At 57.3% G+C, this 22,609-nt stretch overlaps 1 protein-coding gene across 1 annotated transcript in view; it reads right to left on the reverse strand.

Annotated features, from left to right (window-relative positions):
* The window catches only part of KCNK3 (potassium two pore domain channel subfamily K member 3), a 37,580-nt gene extending 17,815 nt beyond the window's left edge, over positions 1-19,765 (reverse strand). Inside the window, exon 1 of the mRNA XM_036335121.1 lies at positions 19,337-19,765. Coding sequence (XP_036191014.1) covers positions 19,337-19,619 — 283 coding nt within the window. The 5' untranslated portion in view covers positions 19,620-19,765. The remainder of the gene's footprint in view (positions 1-19,336) is intronic.
* Between the last annotated feature and the right edge of the window lie 2,844 nt (positions 19,766-22,609).

The raw sequence follows: 22,609 nt of genomic DNA on the forward strand, positions 1-22,609 counted from the left end.
GGTCCGAGACCTGGCGTGTGGAGGGTCTCGGGAAGTAGGAGCTGTTATTAATTTTATCATTTTCTAAAGCATAGATCTGAGCTGCCACTCACCACTCAGAAGCCTCCCTCCCTCCCTACACCACCCCCCCCCCCAACCTGGCCTTCTCTCTCCTGACTCATCCAATGGTCCTGGTCCCCTCTGTCCCAAGGCTTCTCTGTACCTGTGCCATGCCTCACCTGAGTACTTCCTCATGTTGCGGCCGCCCGGAGTTCCCTCCCTCATCTCTTTTGCCCCCCAAGGACTGCTCCAGGGCTACCCCCTCTGGAACACATTCCCTGTCCCCCAGCTTTGCGTGGTGGTGGGTCCCTCTCCCACCTTGCTCAGTGCCCACGGTAGATTCCCAGTGGATACAGAGAGCCGGACTTGCTGGATGGTCTGGTTTGGTGGGGAGGCCTTGGAGCTTGCGCAGCCCTTGTGGGCCTCCATCACCTGCTTCCCTACTGTCCTTTCCGGTCATGGCTAGTGTTCCAAACAGCTCTGGGCTGGCAGGCTGTTGGGCAGCGGATGCCAGGAGATGTGAAGGAAGCTTTTCTTAGGCTCAGCACCCTCCCCAGGGCTCAGGAGCTTAGATGAAGGCTGGCCTAGTGCCCGGGAGAAGAAGGACTTCAGCCTGGAGGCAGCTGCCAGGACCACCTCCCCCGCGGAGCCAGCCTGCAGATGTGGTGTCCCTCCTACACCTTCCCTCCAACACCCCACATGTCCCCCAGGGTGGCCTCTGGGCACAACTTCATTCACCATTCAGGGTGAGAGCGCAGGAACCAGATGGACTATGGGTGGACACACCCAGGGAAGCAGGAAGGTCTGCACCTCAATGAAGGGAGAGAAGCCCCCACAGGACCCGGCCTCTGGGCCCTGCTGCTCCTTCAAGCTCTACGCCATCCGGGACCCCAAAAGCCACCAAGTCCAGCCCCTCCCCCACTCGGCCCAATGGACCTGAGAGACTTCTCAGAGGCTAAGGTTCCGCCACTCTCCATGGAAACCACTTCCCCCCACCCTGGCCCGTCTGTCGGAAATGCTCCTTAGGCAGAAAGAAATGACCGAGGCGCAGGCCATTCCTGCTCAGCCTGTCTTCAGTGGAGACAGCGAGCAGCTGTCCCCATCCTTGGGGACACTGGCCTTCACACAGAGACATGGAGGCAGACGCTCATGCCCTGCCTGCCTCCCGCTGCCTGACTCACCCTGGGCTTGTCACCCCGCTTCTGGTCTCTGATGGTGCAGCCTTTTCCACAATCTCTGCCGCCGGACCCACCTTCCATCCGCACCCTGTTCACGGCCCAGGCTGGGACGACAGGCTGGCTGGCTGGGCCAGGGTATAAATGGAGCATGACTTCATGGCTCCTATGGCTTGGAGAGGCCGCCTCCTTATGCATTAGTGTCCTGCGCTGGCTTTTTATGATGCCAAGAGCTCCGCGCTGGGCAGTGTCCCCAGGACCCAGCGCTCTCCTGCTACTGCGTACAGTTCTGACGAGCCTCGCCCTCCCCACCCGCAACTCCAAGGTGGAATCTGGGAGCCCTGGCTTTCTCTGCACTTGATTTTATTCAAATGATTAAATGCCTGTCACTGCTCCCTCCTCCCCAGTTCAAAACAATACCAGCGGACCTTTATATAGGGCTTACAGTGTGCCACACCGCTCTAAGCCAGTCAGCCCGCAAACAGCCCCAGCGGCCAGTACTATTATTATCCCCATTTAAAGATGCGGGAACTGAGCCACAGAGAGGTTGACCTGCTCAAGGTCATGTAGAAAGTACAGGGCAGAGCCAGGCCCTCCCGCTATGGCTTCTACTCTCCCTTCACGTTGCTCCCATCCCCCTTCTCCCATTTCAGAGGGGGTGGGGCCACCCCTCCCAAGGCTGACCCCTGTGTTTTTCCTCTTGGCTTTGCTCCTGGAGGCCACCACAGCACTGCATTCTTTTTTGTGGTGTTTTTTTAAAAAATATGTTTTTATTGATTTCAGAGAGAAGAAGGGAGAGGGAGAGAGAGAGAGAGATAGAAACATCAATGATGAGAGAGAATCACTGATCGGCTGCCTCCTGCACAACCCACACTGGGGATCGAGCCTGCAACCCGGGCATGTGCCCTGACCGGGAATCGAACTGTGACCTCCTGCTTCATAGGTCGACACTCAACCGCTGAGCCACGCCTGGTCTGGCACCTCCTCACTATTTCAGGCTCCTCATGTCTTTAAGAAAAGGGAAGGGTGGGAGACAGGGAGGGTGGCAGGTAGGCAGGCCCACCATGCCTTTGCCTTGGCCGTGCTTTCCCCCTCACCCATCAGGCTGTCCAGTAAGACTGCTCTCCCCAAGAGCCTCAGGACCTTCCTGAGTTCCAGACCCAGTGCCCCGTGGGCAGGGCCGGCTGCCCCAGCTCCCTGGCACTCTGGGACAAATGAGGACAAATGGGCTCCTCTGGGCGGATGCAGCCCCTGGGAGTGCATCACTTGGCGAGCAGGCTGGACTTTGGCAACCCAAACCCCAGCTGGATTCTTGTAGGCAGCGCACAGCCTGGACAATCGCACAGGGTGACCTAGACTGTTGGCATCCTCATTTCCCTTCGTGTTCTGGCCACACTCAGCCCTGGTGCCAGCCCTCCTCCTCCTGAAACTCTACCTTCCTGCTTTCCACTGGTCCTTTGCAGTGTCCCCTGCTGCCTCGGCTCCGTTCTGTATCCCGACTGGGCCAGGACTTTGCCTGGGACGCTCTGATGCTGGTTCCAGGGAGGCCCTCACAGCCTTGCCTCCAGCTCTGCTCGAGGCTGAGTTTCCACCCACCACCTGGCTGAACCACGACCCCCGAGCCCGGCTTGGCCACCCGAATGCATCATCTCCCCCACCCCAATGCTGGCCCTCTCTGTGCTGCCTGGTTTCTGATCATGTCCTCCTCCCTCAGCCAGCCGGGTGAACACCTGGCCTGTCTTCCCTCCTCTCTGCCCTCATGCCCGGTCTCAGCCATTCCTCCTTTCCTAGTCCTGCCCTTTCTTTCTGTCCCTTCAGCCACCACCATCGCCTGGGCCCTCACATTCCAGTCTGGACGTGGGCAGCTGCTCCTAACGGTCACCCCCAGCAGCTGCCAGTCCCCTGGCCCCTCAAGTCCCCCACACCTGCTTCCAGATCATGCCTCTCCTCTGCTCAGAACCTTCCATGACTTCCCGCTGCCTAAGGGTCCAGAAGCCTGAGCTTTCAGCCTGCCTCTCAGGGCCCCCCACCCTACATCCTACCTCTCCAGCCTCAGCTGCTGCTGCCAACCCTACCCCAGGAGAGGGTGTCAGAGCGAACCTCTGGCAATGCTTTCCCACAGCTCAGCTCTCTGGAAGGCTGCCAGGAGGGAGGTGGGTGGGGAGGTGCTGGGGGAGGGTGGCTTTGCCCTCACCCCTATCCTAGCTGAAGCCTTTTAATGGTCACCAGCAGCCTGGCAGCAGCCCTTCACCTGAGCAGCCTGGATCAGGGTTCAGCCAGAATGGAAATGTGGAAAGCAGGTCTCAGGGAGGGTGGGGAAGGGATGAGGGAACAGAGGAGCCTCAGATTGGGTGTCACTCACCCAGGGAGAAGGGCCTGACTTGGAGGGGGGTTAGCAGGACAGTGAGGGTAGTGTGTTTGCAGGGGGGTGCCTTATCCTAATACTCTTTTCTGTTTGTGCAGCAGTTTAGTCTCTCACTCCCTGTGGAGTGTCTGACATCAGAGAGGCAGTTATCAGCATCACACACCCCGTGAGGAGTGAGGAGGCCGAGGCTGGGCTGGTGAGGAGACCTGGTCAAGGACAGTGATGTGGGAGTTCTCTGTGGGTCCCCCGCTGCCGGCCCACCTGCTCCCCCCAGGCTGGACCCAGGCGTTCGGCACAGCAGGAGCCTCCCTGGCCATGCAGAAAGGGGCTGGTTAACTCTGGCACCCAGTGGGAACCCGGGGAGGGGGGCGCATCTGCCCTGCTCCATTCCTGGCCCAAATTGGCACCAGCACCTGGGAAGGGCAGCCGGCCAGCCACGTGCCAGTGTTACTTTAAAAATAAACCAGGGAAGAGCGAGGCTTAAAAATAACCCGGGGATGTGTGAGAAGCTAATTACTACTGCAGCCCCCTGTCAGGGCTGTCTGTACGTTGGGTCCCCTCTGCTCATCTCTTCCAGTGGGAGCCAGGTTCCAGCCCTCCCAGGGCAGCCGGGGGTGGACAGGGCCTCAGGATCTGATGGAGGAGCTCGAGTGGGCCCTGGACATCCTGGGAGGCCTCCTTCATCATGACCAGGAAGGGATGCTGGGGAGCCCGGGGAGGGAGGGGAGCCCCCAGGCTGGGCAGAGAGCTCCATGCCCTAGTCCCTGCCAAGGCTTCTCTACCTCACTAGTCTCTGGGCCAACCTCGTCCCCAACTTCCCACTGGAATCACTCTGGCTCCAAAAGGGACTTTGAGGTCCTGAGTACACCCTCCCCCCGAGCCTCCTAATTTCCTGAAGCACATGTGATGATAGCCAGGTGGCCACTTTTGCCAATTACATCCTATTTAGGACTCCTGGCCACCACTTCTCATCTGTACCATTCTCTATAGAAGAACTTTGAGGCTCATCTTCCCCCATTGGGGTAAAAATGCATGGCCTTTCTGGATGCCCACTCCTGGCTGCCTCTGTAGGCATCCCTGGCCTGTGAGCTCCCATCTCTGGACCCTCAGTGCTGAGCAGGGGCTGAGCTGCAGGCTGGCCAGGCCCCCCAAACCCCCAGACTTTTTACAGATGGCAGTCAAGGGGGCAGAAGCCACACTCCCACACTCCCACTCGCAAACACACAGGTCCAGGCTCCCCTAAGGCTCTTGAAAACTCTTGCAGATCCCCCACCTTGGTGTCAGGACATCTTACAAGGGTGGGGGTGGGGCATAAAGCCCAGCTTAGGATGCAGCCGAGGACAGATGTGCAGGATCAAAGAGGAAAAGCAGAGGAGGGAGGCAGAGGCCAAGACTGCTGGAAGTGGACAGGAATGATCAAAGGACAAGGATGCACTGGCGAGATGGGCGGAGAGGTGGGGAGAAGCGGCCAGGAGAGGCAGGCAGAGCTGGCAGTCGGGAGGTGGGGGCCGCTGCACGATGAGCAGGGACTTTGGTGATGGACAGGCCTGGACTCAGGTCCCTGGCTGGGTGCCCTGAGCCGATAACCTTGCTGGGCCTCGGGCCTCATTTGCATAATGGACATAATGATAACTACCTCATGGGCCTCTGCCGGAGGAGGATTGTGAAGCATTTGTGAAAGGGCCTGACATGGAGCTGCGATCTTATTCTTTCTCTCCCCTGCCTTTCCTGGAATCTGGCTCTTCTGTTCCACTCCAGGCAAATACAAAAGGCCCCCCTACCCCTCTCAGCTTCCCCTGCTCCTGGAACAAGCTGTTGAATGTTGCACCGTTTTCACGGTCAGTGTCTCCAACGGCCGCTGTGTTGCCAAACCCACTGGTTATTTCCGCTGTGTTGCCAAACCCACTGGTTATTTCTCTGCAGTCACCTGACCTGATCTCCCAGCAGCGGCTGGCAGTGGCCGGCTCCCCCTCCTGACACTCTCCTCCTGGCCACACACCGCTCTCTCCAGGTTTCCTCCATGTCCGGGCAGCCCCCTTCGTGTCCACCTCCTGCAGCAGGAGAAGGAGCTGGCCCGAGCCTTCTCTCCCCTCTCCCCAGCTGACCTCATCTAGCCTCATGACTTCAAATTATTTCCATCTGATAACTCCAAATTTATATCGCAGCTTTGACCTCTTCCTTGAGCTGCAGACTTGTCTCTCTAACTGCCTTCATGGATTTGTTACAAGCGTCTCAAAATTAACCTGTGTGTCTAAAACAGAAGTCTTAAATCTTATCTTTTGACCAAACCCGTTTATTCACCAGGCTTTACTTCCCAGCTCAGAAAAGGCTTCCCCTCCACCCAGTCGCAGGCCAAAGACCCCCCTTGTCTTTCCCTGACTCCCATCGCCCTCTCCCTCCCCTCCTCTCCAAGGCACGACTCCTATCCATCAGCAGGTCGGGCCAAGTCTGCCTCGCACACACTCGATCCCCCCTGCTCTCCACCTCCACAGTCCCCACCGGGTCCAGCCCTCTGTCATCCTCTCTTTCAGTCACTGAACTGCAGCCTGGCCAGTCTTCCAGCTTCCCTCTTAGTCCACACCCATCTGACCTCCACCGCAGCCAGGGGGACCTGGGAAAAATTTAAGTCATATCACACCACAACCCTGCTTAGACCTCTCAGGGACTTCCAGCCACTCAGAATACACGCCAGGCTCTTGGTGGGGCTTCCGTGGCCTTGAAGATCGAGTCCCTCCCAGTCTCCACCTCTTTGCTCAGGGTGCTGCACCTACATCTTTCCTTCTGCTCCTGTTCCTCAAACACGCCAAGGCGGGCCCCTATCTGGGGCCTCTGCAGTTGCTGTTCCCTCCTGGAAGGTTCCTTTCCGGTCCCTGCATTACACAGGCCCCCTCCCAGGAAGGTGCTCCCGGACTGTGCTGGCATTGGCTACCACTGAGATGATGTTTTATTTGTGATCACGTAATTTAGTTTCTTGGCTATCTGCTTCCTCTGAAATGTAGGCAGCATGAGGACAGGGGCTGAGTCCTGAGGTCTGGAACGGTGCCTGGCACATGGAAGATGCTCAGAAAAACAAAAGGAGTGGAGGGATGACTGTGCGGATGCCTGAAGGAGTAGTCAGGAGGCCTGGGTTTGAGGCCTGGCTCTGTTACTGAACTGCTAGGGGCTGGGGTGGGGTTGGGGCGCTCCCCATCTCTCCCTGCACCTCGCCCAGTCTCAATCTCATCTGGAAGAGAGAAAGGTTGGACTGAATCAGTGATTCTCAAAGAATCTGAAGGACTCCAGGCATCGCCACCCACTGCCAAGCTGCGCCCTGGTTCTGCATGGGCACACCAGTGCCTGCACCACCCTACACGGACCTCATTCCAGCCAAAGGCTGAGGAAGATGCTTGCCAGGACCTTCGATTGGCCTGTGTGTGTTCTGCAATGGGTAATCGTGTAACGTCCCATAAACGTTTTCCAATATCAAGACATGGGGCTAACCCCGGCCCCTCACAGGTCTACCAAGTCCCTGGTCGCAGGACCTCAGTGCCCAGGCCTCCAAGCTTCTGAGTTAGCCCAGGGCCTGGGTTGCAGGACTGACCGAAGCGCGCTCCCCCTGGCGGGCTCAGGTCCGGCAGGCGGTGATGTGGGAAGTCAGACCGTCCGCACCTCTCTGCAGGCAACCCCCCTCAGAAAGCAATGGCTGGGGTCAGCCTGCTCTCAGCACCATGGCTTCCTCCCACACCCACATGGGCTACTGTGGGAGCTGCCAGCCTTGGCGGCCGCCCTTTCCAGGCGGGAGGCTCCTGCATTCCAGCTGTCCCAGGGGCTGGGGCAGTGGACTCGCTCTGCTGATAACGGGGCCGGGGCCACACTCAGAAATGCTTTCTTTCCAGAAGGGGGTGGCTTGGAGGTCCCGGACAGAGCTTTATTCTTGGGATTGGACTCAGAGGAAGTCCCTCCAGGGCTCCGCCAGCCTGGGGTGAAGTGGGGACAAGAGCATCATCCCGGGGAATGTGCCTCCCAGGAGGGGCTGGAAGAAGCCAAGGCCAGGGGCAGGTCCGCCAGAGGCCGTCCGGGCTGTAAGGGGCTCAGACCCACCAGCCCGGTCCTTTGCGGATAAGGCCAGGTGGATGTGACTTGCTGTAGGTCTCACAGCCAGGTGGGAGCAGAGAAGCAGTGGAGGGCGCTGCATCCCCCACTTCACTCAGCCAGCTGCTTGGTCATCAGTCACAACCCTGAGAAAGGATGTGTAGACTGGACATCGACTGGACAGCCCTGAGGGCAGCCGGGGACACCAGGGCCTCTTTGGTCCCCGGGAAGACAAGAGTGCTTGGCTCTGGGGCTTGAGCTGAGCAAGACACCAGAGGGAAGGAGGCTGCCACTGAGTTTGGATCCAGGTGCCTTTCTCTCTGGCCCCATCTGGAGGTGGATCAAGGGCCATGAACAGCCCTGGAGGGTCTGACTAAGCCTCATGGTGGACAACCCTCCAGGCAGGCCATGCCGAAGAGGCGCACACTGGCTCAGCCTGGCCAAAGCCCCCAGTTTGTTCCCGGATAAATGATGCTCACACGGCCAGCGAGGGGCCTGCCCAGGGCTGGAGCCCTTCCCTGGGGTTGTTGGAGAGCAGGCTGAGAGCTCGAGCCATGAAGGGGAGCCGCAGCCTGTCCGCGGGACCCCCACTGAAACTCTCAGTCCCTTTCTCCTCTGAGCGGGTGGGGAGACTGACCTTCTCCTGGGGCCACCCACTGACTCCTGATGTCTCCGCCACCTGGCTCGCTCCAGGCGCTTTGGCTTGTGAGCGCCAAAGATTCTTCCTCTGCGGCCCCTTGAATGTTCCTTAAAGACCAAGGAAACCCAGAAATAAAACACTAGCTGCCTGCTCGCCCAGGGGCCCAGCCTCCCAGCTGCTCCCTCCTCTCCTGTGCCTGAGCGCAGACTCCTTCACATGGGGCGTATTTAACACTTCCCGCCTCCTGAGCTTAGCGCAGGTCTAATGAGTTAACACGCGGGGGCTGGGCCCTGACACCTGGGCTCTGGCCCAAACAACGGATGCTCCAAACCGACAAACTTCCTACGGAGCACACCGGGGCGTCTTACCCTACCTGCCCCCATCAGCAAGGCACCAGTGAGCACCCCCAACAAGGCCCCCGCCGCACACTTACTGGCCACTCTCAAGAATCATCACTCTGTTCCCGTTTCTGGCTTCAGGTTCCTGTCCTGTTCAGAAGGGCGGTGCTGACAAATGCAGGGAACTAAGGCCACTCGGTGACGGCTGCCCCCACAGCACTGCCTTCTGCCCTCCACAGGCTGACGTGTGCTTCTCAAATGCACTAACGCCCATACGGTGGGGTGACCCACCTTCAGCCCTCGCGGGGGGAGCTCGGTTTTAGGGTAGGAAGGCCTGGAGGCGATGCCTGCTCCCACAGTTGCTGGCTCTGGGTCGCAGGAAATGACCTCACGTTCTCAAGTCCAGTGTTTGGCAAAGTAGGAATAACGGGACCTGCACCTCTGGGTTGTTGTGAGGCTCAGAAGAGAACCTGTGGGAACAAGTGTGGCGCCCACAAGAGGGCTGTAGCGCCCTCTCTGCCACTCGCCAGCAGTGTGACGCTGGGAGCATTTCTTCACCCCGCTGAGCCGCAGGGTCCTCATCTATGAAAGGGGGGCTATACAGTGCTGCCCTGGTCGGGGACCGTGAGGGTTCAATGAGCTAATACACGGAATGAACTCAGCCCAGAGAAACCTCCAGTGAATGGCAGCCTTGGTTCATGACCATGGGAACTGAGGCGGGCTCCGTGGGGAATGGCTGCCTCCTGTCGGGCCCAAGATCTGGATGGAGTCACCCAGGGAAGACCCCTCTGCTGCACCAATCGGACATTTGCTTCTGCCTGCTCCCCAGGCTTTGGGGAGCTCCCCTGCGACCTCAGGAGGACTATTCCCATCTCAGAGAGAGGCCTCCTCCTGCCTGAGAGCTTGGGGCCACTCTCTCCAGGCAGCTCCACTGGAGCGGGACAATCTGGGTCTCTGGAGAGAGCCCCCCAGATGATCCCGTGGCCGGCAGGCTGGAATGTGCCTCTCCGGATGTTTCTGAGATGGTTATTTCTGCATCAGGCTGTGGTCAGGAGGGGCCCTGCACATTCCTGAAGAGGGACACTGAGTCCGAGCCAAGCCCTGGAGCCTTGAGCGGAGAGGAAGGGGATCTGAGAGTGGGGACCTGGGGCTGTCCATGTAGAGAATATCCAGAGTATCATCTCTCGGCTCGGCGCTGCCCCAGGCCTCCGGCACGCCACCATAGACTGGCTTTGGTCTGGCCTCCAGAGTGGCTTTGGCCCAGAAAAGGAACTATGTCCTGGGGGCTGGCTGAGGTCTGCTGAGCGACCAGGAGAGGGTGAAGGGGGCAATCAGGACTCAGGTTGTCACTACCCTCTTGTTCAAGTGGGGTCACAGGGAAACCCACTAGTTCGACTGAGCGGATGAGGGTAACCACTAATTCAACTGGGGTCATGGGGACACCCACTGGGCAGGATCCAGGTAGTGGATCCAAACACAGGTTGGCATCTGTCACTTCCCTCCTCCAGCACCTGTCAAATTGAGTCCATTCACCGGAGTCCAGCACTCAGCCCCCTCCAGGGTCTGCTCACAACCACCTTTCCTTGGCATGCGCATGGCCCTCAGCCGGTCTCACGCTGTTCCCGCATCCTGGAAAGCTCCCACCGCCACTCTTCACCTGAAGTCCTCACTCTCCATCCAAGCCTACCTGAAGTACCACCTGCTTCAGGAAGCCTTCTCAGATTCCTGTTTCAGTCATTGCACTGGGACTTAGCACACATACCACTCAACTTGCGGTTTCAGGATTCTACTGGACCAGAGACTCCTTGGGGAAGGCTCTGGGTCCTAGTTTTCTATTCTCTTGGTATAGTGCCTGACACTCAGGAGAGCTCAATGATTTCTGGTAAACTGACTAAAATGAAGGCAAGCCTTGGTTTATTTGGAAGGTGACCCAGAGGGTCAGGAGTCCCACTCTGGGTGCTCTAACTTTCCAGGATGCCCCCTTGGAGATCAAGAAATCAAAACATCTTAGGTTTGGGAAGAATCTTAAAAGCCATTTATAGCAGCCTCCAGTCCGATATATGGACTGTGTGATGATTTTTTGATGTGTCAACTTGGCTAGGCTTAATAAAGGCCCTAGTTATTTAATCAGACACTAATCTAGATGTTGCTGTGAAGGCATTTTGTAGATGTGATTAAAGTCCATAATCAGTTGTCTTTAAGTAAAGGAGATTATCCTAGATAATCTTCATGGAGCTGGTTCAATCAGTTGAAAGGCTTTCCGAGCTAAGCTGAGGATTCCCCGAAGAAGAAATTCTGCTGGTAGATAGCAGCTTCACCCTGGGCTGGCAGGAGTTCCAGCCTGGCCGTCCTGGTGGCCTGCTCTGTGGATTCTGAACTTGCCTGGCCAGCTACTATGATCACACGAGCCAGTTCCTTGTAATACATCTCATACTATGTATCTCCCACTGGCTCTATTTTTCTGGTTGATCCTGACTGATCTAGGTGACCTCTGCTGCATGCCTATCCAGTGTCTTTTGCATACTTTCTATGATGGGGAGCTCCCCACCGCTCAAGGTCGCCCAGTCCATCTTTGGTCAAGTTCAAAGCTAATAAGTTCTGAATTATATTGGACTTAAGTCTTTCTGTGGACTCCACCCCCTGGTGCTGGTTCAACCCCATGTGCCTAATCAGCCCAAGGTTGATGCTTTCACCTTTCAATAGCCCAGCAGATACCTGAAGGCAGCACTCAGGTTCTGCAGGCCTGCCCCCACCAAGTGCCCTTCATTTGACATGCTGCTCCCCTCCTCTGAATGCTCCCCAGGTTGTTGATGTCTAGATACATGTGGCCTGATGGGTCTAGAAAGGAGTGGGCCCTGTCCTGCTGCCTGCATTCCACACTGTCGCTGGCAACAGGGTGAGGTATCTGGTAGCCATAGGGCCTGGTGACTTCTATGGGCCTTGGACGTCTGGATCCCAGACCACGAAAGAAGAAATGAGCCTGAGCCTCTTCTCCTAATGGGGGCTGGAGGTCGTACTGCCCCTGGGATTCTGGGTAGATGCCATGAGGGAGGAACCAGTTTCCCACTGTGACATGTAATCTCTGGGGCACCCCTTCTCCATGGATATAAGGAACTTCCCTGGCAGACAGGGGAGGAAAGGAGGACAGCGGAGGACCAGTGGCTTCTTGTCTGCAGGCTTCCCTATGGGACAAGCCCTTTCCATACCTCTCCCTTCCACCACCCTCTCCTTTTCCCTTTCTCCCACCCACAGTGACTGTACAGCACGCGGCCCCACCCAGGCTCCATGGCTGGCTCCCATGGGGCAAATCAGAGCCCCGCTCTAAGCCTCAGAGAAGGGTCCATTAGCTCTGAGACCATTGGCTCTAACATTCCAAGACCAGATTCCTAAGGATTTTCCCAGTTCTAAACCTTCTTGTTCTTAAAACCACAGTCACATGTCTATTCCCAGAAGTCAGGTCTCCAGGTTATTTAGATCCTTGTCACTAGAAGTATGGACCATGGATCAACAGCATCAGGTCCCTTGAGGCCTTGTGAGAATTCAGAGTCTCAGGCCCCATCCCAGACCTAGTGATTCAGAATCTGCATTTAAAGAAGATCAAACCCAGATCTGATCATTTGGGAAACATTAGCGTAGAAAATTCTACATTGCTGGGCTAGCATACATCATGTCCCCTTGGGGACACCCCCTCTATATGGATGGGAAGACTAGGGTACACTAGGGAAGTTTTTTGTTCCTCCCATAAATACAGGGGAAGGAGAGAGAGAGAGAGAGAGAGAGAGAGAGAGAGAGAGAGAGAGAGAGAGAGAATGAACAATTTGTCTAAGGCATCTCAGGAGAGAAAGAACCCCATTTGTAGCTCCCAGGCCAGGCTCCTGCCTTATATTCATAGCAACCAGTACCCCTTCACAAAGAGTTCCTTGGGTGTCACTGGAGGAAGCAGGGGTGGAGGGTCAGCCTCAGCTTGGCAGGGGTCCCAGGAGGCCACAGGACCAGGAGGACTGGGGCTGCTTGCTCTAGACAGGGGCTGAGGCCGGCTATAGGGAATGGGAAAGTGAAATGTGACTTGGGCCAGTGGCTTGGGGCAGGGCTGCTCCAGGTGAGGCGCAGGTCTCCAGGAGCCACCAGGGAGCTGCCTGAGCCTCGGCAGTTTCTGGACAACCAGCAAGTGTGGATAGAGAGGCAGTGGCATGAGCTTGGCCCTTGACTGCTCTATCGACGACCACAACACGCATTTGTCAGGTGACTCTCTGAGGACCAGAGGCTCACGGAGGGATCAGGAGGAGGCCCGGGGCCAGCAGACGAGGCTGGCTGGCAGCTTGCTCTCTTTTCTAAGAGGACCCACAGCATGGAGTGAAGTGTCAGCACACAGGCTCCAAGGCCAGCTCTGAGGACAACGGGAAGGGCAGCCTTTAGCAAGCCCCCTGTCCATCTGAACTGTAGTTGCCACGCTGTAAACTGAGAGGACTGGAGCTCACATTCTGCTTTCTCCTTGGGCTACCTGCTTGATCCACAGTCCTGAGGGCAATCAGTCCTGAAACTGAGGCCACAGCCTGAGTGCCCTGCACAGACCTGGTACCATTTTCATTACTTGTGATGTTCCTATAAAAGGGATGGTAGAGCCCTAACCGGTTTGGCTCAGTGGATAGAGCGTCAGCCTGCGGACTCAAGGGTCCCAGGTTCGATTCCCGTCAAGGGCATGTACCTTGGTTGCGGGAACATCCCCAGTAGGGGGCGTGCAAGAGGCAGCTGATCAATGTTTCTCTCTCATCAATGTTTCTAACTCTCTATTCCCCTCCTCTCTGTAAAAAATCAATAAAATATATTAAAAAAAAAATAAAATGGATGGCAGAGGCTCTGTGGGGGTTAGGGAGTTGAGGGCTCTGTGAAAAGATACTCCCTACAGTCTTGGGGGTAAGCCCCAGGGCTGTCTTTTTATATCTGTAGGGCCCTGGGCCACATAATGAACCTCTCTGAGCTTCCCTTTCCTGGGCTGTCATAAGATGATAACGCCAGCCCTCCCAGGGCGGTTGTGGGAAGGAAGGTGGTAAGAAGGGCCTGGGACAGCGCCTGACTTGTTAGAGACTCATGACACTCCCCTGCGTCCAAGGCAGAGATGAGGTCACTTGTCCAAGGGTGAGGGAGTGCCCATCCTGGGCTCAGCGAAGGTGCCCAGGCTGCCAACGGTCTCTTCCCTGGCTGGCTGACTGCAGGGAAATCAGTTTTACATTTTTTTAAATGACAAAATCCACTCACAGAGTCACCGTTTGTGCTGCCAGCTGAAAGCTGTTTATAGTGGTGATTTGCACCATATTCATCTGTGCTTGTTTATGTTTTCTTTGAAAATACTTATTGTGTTTGTCCTGTCGCCACTGTGGCCGGCCGTGTGTCTTCTATTTCTGTCCGATTCTCACCCCACTCCCTCCATGCCTCCCCCCACCCATTGTGATGTATGGGAACTGGACATGTAGGCAGGAGGCATGGCAGTCAGAAGGACCTCTGATCAAATACACCCGCTTCGTAGATGAGAAAACTGATGGTCATAGAGGACCAGCAGCTGAACTAAGTGGAACTGGAACTTGTGCTTCCCTGCCCCAATCCAGGGTTGGTTCTACCCCTGTGCACCGCACTCTCCCAGTGGGTTTTCCCCAGGGTCTGCCTGCTCGGAGGAGGGAGTCTTGGCCCTGAGTCTGATTGGCAGGTGGGCTCCAGGCATAGGTGACAACCATGGAAGCCTGGGATGGGGGAGGAGGACTAGGAGGATAAAGGGAAGTGGGCAGCAGCCTCTGGTTTTCAGCCCTACTGCCCCCACCTGTTAGCAAGGAGCAGAGGTAGCTGTGGTCACAGAAGTCCTTGGGGAATAGCAGTTCCCGCTGGGGAAGTAATAATACACAGACAATAATACTAATAGCGCCAATAGTTGCAGATACTGTTTATTAAGTGCCTACTCTGTACCGGGCACTTTTTTTTAATATCCTCCCATTTCATCTTGGGAGGCAGATATTATCCTCCCATTTTGTAGATGACAAAACAAGCTCAGAGAGACTAAGTCATCTGTTCAAGATCATACAGCTGGTGGCGGGGTTTGGGGGGAGTTAGCGGAGGGGTGGTTTGAGAGATGAACCCTGGCACTATGGCTTTTAAGCCAGTACCTGCATTTCTACACCACCCTCAGCAAAGGCTTGTGTGGCTGAAGCCGAGGAGTGGCCTCTGGGCAGGGAGGAAGGAAATGCCAACTGAGAGAGGGCAGTGGGACTGTTGCCAGCTGGGCTGCCCTTCCATCCCCCTGGGAAGTCAAGAGAGGACTGGGAACAGTGGAGTGATAGGCGGCCGGGGCCCAGTGCTAAGAGAGATGGTGGGTCATGAGGGGAACAGGCTGGGGTGATGGAGGGAACTTCAGTCTGGGCGCCCAAAGGTGCAGGTTCTACTCAGGGTTGTACCTTCCACTTACTGTATGACCTTGGGCAAGTCACTCACCTCTCGGGTGTTTGGAGGATTGCTAACGTTTCCTTTCACTCTTTTGCTTGAGGACTTTGGGATTTGGGGATGGCAGGTCACTTCTGTACTTTCCTCCTCCTTGGAAAGATGGAACAAGTGAGCGGCCGGCTTGAATTCATAACCTAACCCAGGCCATGGGACCTGTGCTCAGCTGAGAACAGGCTGGAGGCTGAGGAAAGAGCAGGACAGAAGCGTTTCTGCTCCAGCCCCTCAGCTAATCATCATCTGGCCTCATGTTGTCTTAGAGCCACAAGGATTCTGGGACCTGCAGTGGGAGAACAGGCACCTGTGAGCCTGTGGCAGCTTCAGGTAGGCCTGGTGCTGGGCACAGCTCTAGCACGTGGTCAGGGGAAAGGATGCGGGGAAGCAGCCGGCTGGAGAGGGCTTTGTTGGGGGAAAGACAACTGTGGCTGCTCGGTGCCCTCGAGTTACAGGGTCTGGGCTGAGTTCTTGAAGTGGAGAAAGAACTGGCAAGACATCCGGGGCATGGGAGTCAGAGAGGCTCAGCTGCATCTGGGCAGGTGCCTCCTTTCAAGTCACAAGGGGGTGGGTGAGTCATTTACACCCAGAGCCTTCGGTTCCTCCCCTGGAAAAATGTAGGTAATAGTGCCCATCTTGAAGGGTAGGTGAGGGAATGAATTGAGGGGATAGAAAGAAAGAGTTTTGGATAGGGCCTGCCGAAGAGTAGGTATTAAATGGTGGCTACTATTATTATTGTTGCTGTTAATAATAATACTAAATAAAGAGGCATCCTGAACAAGGTGGGGCCTGGGAGGCAGGCTTCGCTACCCTCTGGCTGTCTGGCGCCCATCACCTCTGTCAGAGGAGGGGGGCACTAGCTGATCTCCAGGCCCCTCCCTGCTCTGACAGCCTCCGGCTATGAATAGATGGGGCTGGGGCCCTGGAGGAGTTTAATGACTCAATAGCTAGAGAGGTTAAACTTCCCAGTTTCTGTTTGCATATGATGAACTTAAGGCCCAAGAAAGGAAGGGTTTCTTGGCTAGGAGGCCAGAGATGGCAGTTGAGGAATCCTTGCAGCCAGCAGAGGCTGTGACTAACCAGGTGAATGACTAATGCTGGCCCTGCTGACCCTCAACCAATCAAGGCTGCCCATGGTGGGTGCCCAGCAAACTGGCATCACTGAGCACATTTTGGTCCTGCTGATCCTGGCCTGCTCTGGGCTTCACAGCCTATGGAGGCAGAGGAAGCAGCAAAGAGGCCAGCAGGGGAAAGAGCACTAGCCTTGAAGTCAGAAGACCCAGCTTCTTGCTCTAACTCACTGCTCACCAGCCGCATTACTCTGGGGGAGTCCCTTCCCCTCCCTGAGCCTCCATGCCCTCATCTGTGCATCGGAGCTAACAATACCTGCCCTGGAAACGTCTCTGAGCTGTGAAGGCTGAGATGAAAGTGCACTGTGCTCATTAAGGTGCTGAATGAATGGGAGGTTCTGTCATTATCCTGCCCCGATGGGATCACTGGTGCCTCAGGAGATCCACTGGATCCCCAAAGGGGTCAGATGGCCAGAGGCTGCTGCCTTTGCGTTTGGGGTCAATTAGTCTAATATAAAGCCCCTTCCAGGCATTGATCACAGCTCAGACAGGTTTTTCTTAGAGTTGAGCTCCCGTGGACAGCTTCCAGCCAGGTGGTATAGCCGGGATGAAAGGTGACAAAAAGCCAGGGATGGTTGGGGGAGGCAGGGAGTGGGCAGTGCCAGTCTGGGACCCCCACAACACTAGGGTGGTGCTTTGACGCTGTCTTTCCTCTTGCCCGGCACATTATAAATAAATAATCACCAGAATCACACTCTATCTGTCTCTACCTCCAGCCTTTAGCATCTCTCTTGGTGAGGACGACAAACACTTGGGGAGATGGCAGGGATGGAGGGAAAAGATGATGCCTTTTCATTTCTGCACACCTGAAACTCACCAATTGCCTTCTCCGTGCTCACGTGTGCCTCTGGGTACTGTGCCAGCACGGGGAGCACGGCGATGGGGACCACAAGGCCCTGCCCACGTGAAGGCTAATGACAGTGTGGTTAAAGAGACCAAACACAGCCCCTAACATTTAAATAACCAGGCAAAAGAGCCTCCAGTGTCACCCTCGTCATCCTGACAATAAGTCTTGCAATTGCCCAGAGCCGTGGCTTGGAATGTTCTTAGAGACGTTAAAGAGGAAGTGGGGTTTGAGCCGGACCTGGAAGGTTAGCTTGGACTAGAACTAGATAAATAGAAGGCAGAGAAAAAGGTGCGCCAGACAGCCACACTTCAGGTGTTCTTAGGGAACAGTTTGGCTGCAGTGGAGGGATCACGTCAGTATGAAGTGAGAAATGAAGTTGGACACAGAGATCGCAGCCAGGTATAAAGGACCTTGAAACTGAGATAAGGCGCATGGGCTGGATTCCATGCGTAATGGGACCATCTCGGGCCACTGAGTATCGTGCTGGTGTGGTCAGAGCTGTGCTTTGAGGAGAGCCTTTCTGGCAGCACTGTCCAGGGGAACTCGCCCCGTGGGGGATGAGGCTGGAGGCAAGGGGTTGATTGGGAGGTTACTGAGGAGCCGGGCAGCTGGCACCTGGGACTGAGAAAGAGAGGGGGCACATGACCAGGGGCATGATGTGTGGGAAGAGAGAGCAGGGAGGCCTGAGAATGTTCGCTGCTCCTGAAACCCTGGCAGGTGGCAGGGTGGTGGCCGAGGAGGAAGGGGAGGACCGGTCTGGTCCTTCCCGGGAAAGCAAACCTGACCTTTGGGGCAGGGCCTGAGTCTGGTCATCCTGCTATAAACTCACAGGGTCAGCAGAACCCAGAGGGACCCCCACTGGGGCCACATCTACTTGTGGCTCCTTCTTTTTCCTCTTCCAAGAGAGGAATCCAAGAACTACCCTGCATAGCTCCCTGTGGCCCCCAGAGAGACGTGGAGCCTCCCACAGAGTCCAGCAGCGGACAGGCGGACGGACGGCAGGGACAGCCTCGAGCCCTGCCTTTCACCCTCGGGACTCCTGGGAAAACACTGCCATCTTGCCATGGGCCATGCCAAGTGGCAAGGAGCCCCTGGGAGTCCAGCCAAGGGAAGGAGGGGACCCGGGGGAGGAGAGGAGAGAGGCGAGGCGGAAGCAACAGCCCCTGGTGGCTTCCCAGGGGGCTTTGGAGGAAGGTGGGTGGGAGCACCTCAGGACTGGGAGGAGTCCTTGAGATCATTGCAGCCAAGCTCTGGTTGTCTGGAGGGGAGCCCAGACCCAGGCCGGGGAAGGGACTTGCCCAAGGTCATGGAGGGGCAGAAGTGAGGCGCTGGCTGGGTTCATCGAGTCTTGGGAGTGGGCAAGGTGTTTACTCCCGTCTGGACACTTTTGAACAGCACATCAAGGACCTCACTGGAGAGTTCTTTCCTGGACGTCTGCTGTGTGCTGTGTGTCTGTGCCTGTGTGTGCCTGTGTGTGCTCGCGTGTGTACCTGTTTGTGCGCCCGTGCCTGTGTTGTGAGAGCTCCTAGGTGCGTGTGTAACTTCCTGTGCTGCGGTGGCCGTGGCCTGGAGAAGGGCACTTGGGGCCATTCTTGTGAGGTGACTGTTCCCTGGGACAGCAGGGAAGAAAGCAGACAAGGCTGCATCTGGCTTCCAGAACCAGTTCTGCCACCCCAACAGCATTAAAGGCACAAACTCTCGGAACTGGACACACACACACACACACACACACACGCGCGCGCCACACACACACACACACACACACGGAGGCACCCACAGCCCGCAGGTACAGGGTGTTTCAAGAACCCAGAGTGGCCCGGAGTCCCCGGCGTGCCGCGGACCTGCATCCACACGTGTCCCTGGAGCCCCAGCCCATCTGCAGGGACAGGGAGGAGTCGCACGCTCCCAGCGGCTGGCACTGAGCGCCGGGTTCCACGGCCTGGCCGGGCCACACCCCTCCTCCCCAGCCTCCGCCGGTCCGGTCCCTGCTCCTCTCACACACTTCGGAGTCCCCCGGGGCCCCGCGCAGCCTGGCAGGGACAAGTTGGGGCTGGCCCCGCTGGAGAGTCGGGTCCAGAGCCAGGAACCGACGCCTCCCCCGAGTCCTGTGCCCGCGGAGCAGACACACCAGGCGGAACTCGGGGCTCCGGCAGCCCTGGGTTCGGCGCCTAGACCCTCCACCGGGGGACCCCCGCCCCCGTGGGCTCCGGAATGCTGGCCCCGGGTCCCCGCCCCCTGCCCCGCGAGGAGTTACCGATGGTGGTGATGACGGTGATGGCGAAGTAGAAGGAGCCGGCGAAGCGCCACTGCACGCCGGCCTTGTGCGGCTTGAGGCGCAGCACGACGCGCTCCAGCTCCTCGTAGCCGCCCTGGCTGAGGTTGTAGCGCGCCCGCAGCTCCTGCTGCCGCAGCTCCAGCCGCTGCCGCTCGATCATCTCGGGCTCCGACTCGAGCGCGTCGAAGACGGCGGCGCCCACCAGCAGGTAGGTGAAGGTGCACACGATGAGCGCCAACGTGCGCACATTCTGCCGCTTCATCGTCCCGCCCGGGCCGCCGCCGGCCCCCCGGCGCCCCCGGCCCGCGCCCCGGCCTCGGCCGCCGCTGCTGCTGCCCCGGAGGCGGCCTGGGGCATGGCTGCGCTCGCCGCTCCCGCGCTGGGCACCCGCTCCGCGCCCCGGGCCGCCGCCGCCGCCAACGCCGCCGCGGAGCTGTCCCTTCAGCACCACCCACCGCCCTCCTCCGCCGGCCCCGCTCCCGCCCTCCGCCCCCCGCCCGCGGGCCGCCTCCTCCCGCCAGCCCTCCCGCCCAGCCAAATAAGGACTGGGGAGACGCGCAGAGGGAGGGAGGCGGTGGCTGGCGGAGGGGGAGGGGACGGGAGCGAGCGGGAGAGCCGCGGAGAGAGCCGCCAGGACACACACACACACGCACACGAGAGAGAGACCCAGAGAAAGAGATAACTAGACAGAGAAACGCATCTAACTACAGAGGGAGAGAGAAAAAGAGGCAGAGGGGGGTGTGACAGACAGGGAGATAAAATCAGAGGTAGACTCATAGGCCGAGAAAAGAAGAGGCAGGCAGGAAAATACCGAGCCAGAGAGGCAGAGAGCGGCAGACCATGACAGGAGACCTGGGTAGCTGGAGATAAATGGATAACACAGAAACAGAAAGCAAGGAAGGGGAGAGGAAAGGCAGAGTGAGCCCCCACCCCGCCCTCCCTCCGCAGAAATCCCAGATGCTGGAGCTGGAAGGGACCTGGGGCCTTGCTGTTCTGCCCTTTGTGATGTGGCTGAGGAAACTGAGGCACAGAGAGGTCAAGGGGCGTGCAAAGGCACACACACACACACAGAGTTAGTGTTAGCACTGGGACCCAGCCAGCTTTCCCTCCTCCAGGCCACAGCCCCTCCTCTGTGCCCGGCTTCCGGCTGTCTTAGAAACAGGAGGGCACAGCTGTGGACCTGGGCACACGTGGGCCAACACCCAAGGAAAACCCTGTTCTCATAAAATGTGTCCCTACCCCGGTCAGCATGGCTCCCCATTGGCTGTGAAGGCACAAAGTGGTCTCCTCGGCCAGGAGCACCCAGTCCCAGCGGCTCTGCTCCCTCTGGGGGGAGGGGGTTGGGCTGTTTGGACATCATCTGTGGCCCCTGTCCTGGACCAGCAGGCCAGGCTGGGCTTGGGCTGCCGCTGCCGGAGACAATGCTGGACATCCCCGCAGAAGTGAGATCTCGGGGCAGCAGGGCTGGTGGGACCCAGATCTGGGGGATCTGACAGGCTGGAGGAACCAGGAGTCTTCCCCATGCCTCAGTTTCTTCATTTGTCGACATGGTGGCAGCGGGTGGTGAGGAGGGACAGGCTGTGGGCCCTCAGGCCAGGCGTCACTCCCCCTCTCAGAGCCTGGCTTCCTTATCTCCCCGCTGAGGTGCCCTGGCAGATGATCCCACAGGCCTTGCTTAGCTCCAAACAACTCCAGACTTGGATGGGCTGAGTGAGCAGAATGACTGGAATGCAAATCCCACTGCCAAGGGGGGTGTTAAAAAGTCTTTCCTGGGACCCTGGCATGGGCCATGAGGTCAGACATGAAAGAGGCCCCAGGGGCCCTGACTGAGGGTAGGCTCAGGAGGCAGCCAGCCAGAGCGGGAGCACCATCTGCCCACAGCCTGGGCTGGCCTGTCACTCTGGGCACTGCACTGCTAGTCCCAGGAGTGTTGCCACCAACCCATTCTTTCCTTCAACTATTCCTGCAACAAGCATGTATCGAGCACCTGCTGTGTGTCTGCTGGGCATGTTATTGAGTCTTTTCCACAATCCTGAAAGGTAGGCGTGGTTATGTCCATTTTATAGATGGGGAAACTGAGGCTGAAAGCAGTGTGGAGAGTCACCCAAGACCACTCAGCTGGGAAGAGACTTCAGTCTGCCTCCTTGGCCCATGTTCTTTCCATTATGACTCCTTGAGCCTCAATGTTAAAAACTCTGTAAATAGGATAGATAATTATACTACCTCTGAACAGATTGTTGTGAGGGACCAACGGAGATCACATATGTGCAATCAGACAATATGGGGCTCTATAACATCTCCTTTCCCCCTAGGACTCGGGGCTCTGACCAGAGCCTGATGGGAGGGCCCTGGTTTGTGACATCTTACCTCTCCTCATCCTATCCGCACCCCTTTCTCCAGGATCTTTGATTCTTGAAAGACACAAACTTTCTGGTCCTGCCCCTTTGGCCATGAACCCAGCCTACTGCAGGCTTCTCCCCGCAGCATCTTCTGGCTTTCTGGGGAAAAAAAAAAACACACCCCAAAACGCTGCCTTCTCGGCTCCCAGGGGTAGGACTACAAGTTGGGTTCCAGACTCCTGGCCACACACTCCCAAAAGCAGCTCCCCCAAAGCTGACCTAGAAGAGCAGTGGTTTGCTAGACCTGGTTTTCCGTGCGAAAGGCTATGTGTTGAGGGGCTTGTTTCTGGCAGCCAGGCCAGACTGCTGTGCAGATGAAAGGCGATATTATGAGTCTAAGAGCTTGAAAAAAGGGAAAAAGCTGTCTTTAGGGGCAGAGCATTTATTATTAATTCTGATGAAGCTTGCTCTCAGCACTTCAGAACTGGAAGGGCCTTCAGAGATTGTCTAGCTCAACCCTCTCATGTTACAGATGAGGAAACTGAAGCACGGAGTGTAAGAAGGGGTTTGCCCAAGATCAACAGTGAGTGGGGGGTGCAGGGCTCCTGCCCCGTGGCGGGGTTTTTCCCTGTAGCACCCGCATGCGTGGGATCAGGACATCTGCCGGTTCGGGGAACACAGCACAACCAGGGTGGAGGGCGGCCTGTGTCTCCTCCTCCTGCCCCTCCTCCCCCCTTTCGCTTAAGGAGGTGGGACTGGTGGGGGGCTTCAAGCTGGTGCCCATCCAGGCTTCTAGGTAGCCCCTGGGACCTTTAGGCAAGAGTCGCCTCAGCCTGCCCTGGACCTGGGTGGGATTGTGCCAAAGGCCTCACAGTCTCGGGCACACCCTTTCCTCCAAGATTCCTGGGACTGC

Source organism: Myotis myotis, unplaced genomic scaffold (assembly GCF_014108235.1).
Source record: "Myotis myotis isolate mMyoMyo1 unplaced genomic scaffold, mMyoMyo1.p scaffold_m19_p_14, whole genome shotgun sequence".
NCBI lineage: Eukaryota > Metazoa > Chordata > Mammalia > Chiroptera > Vespertilionidae > Myotis > Myotis myotis.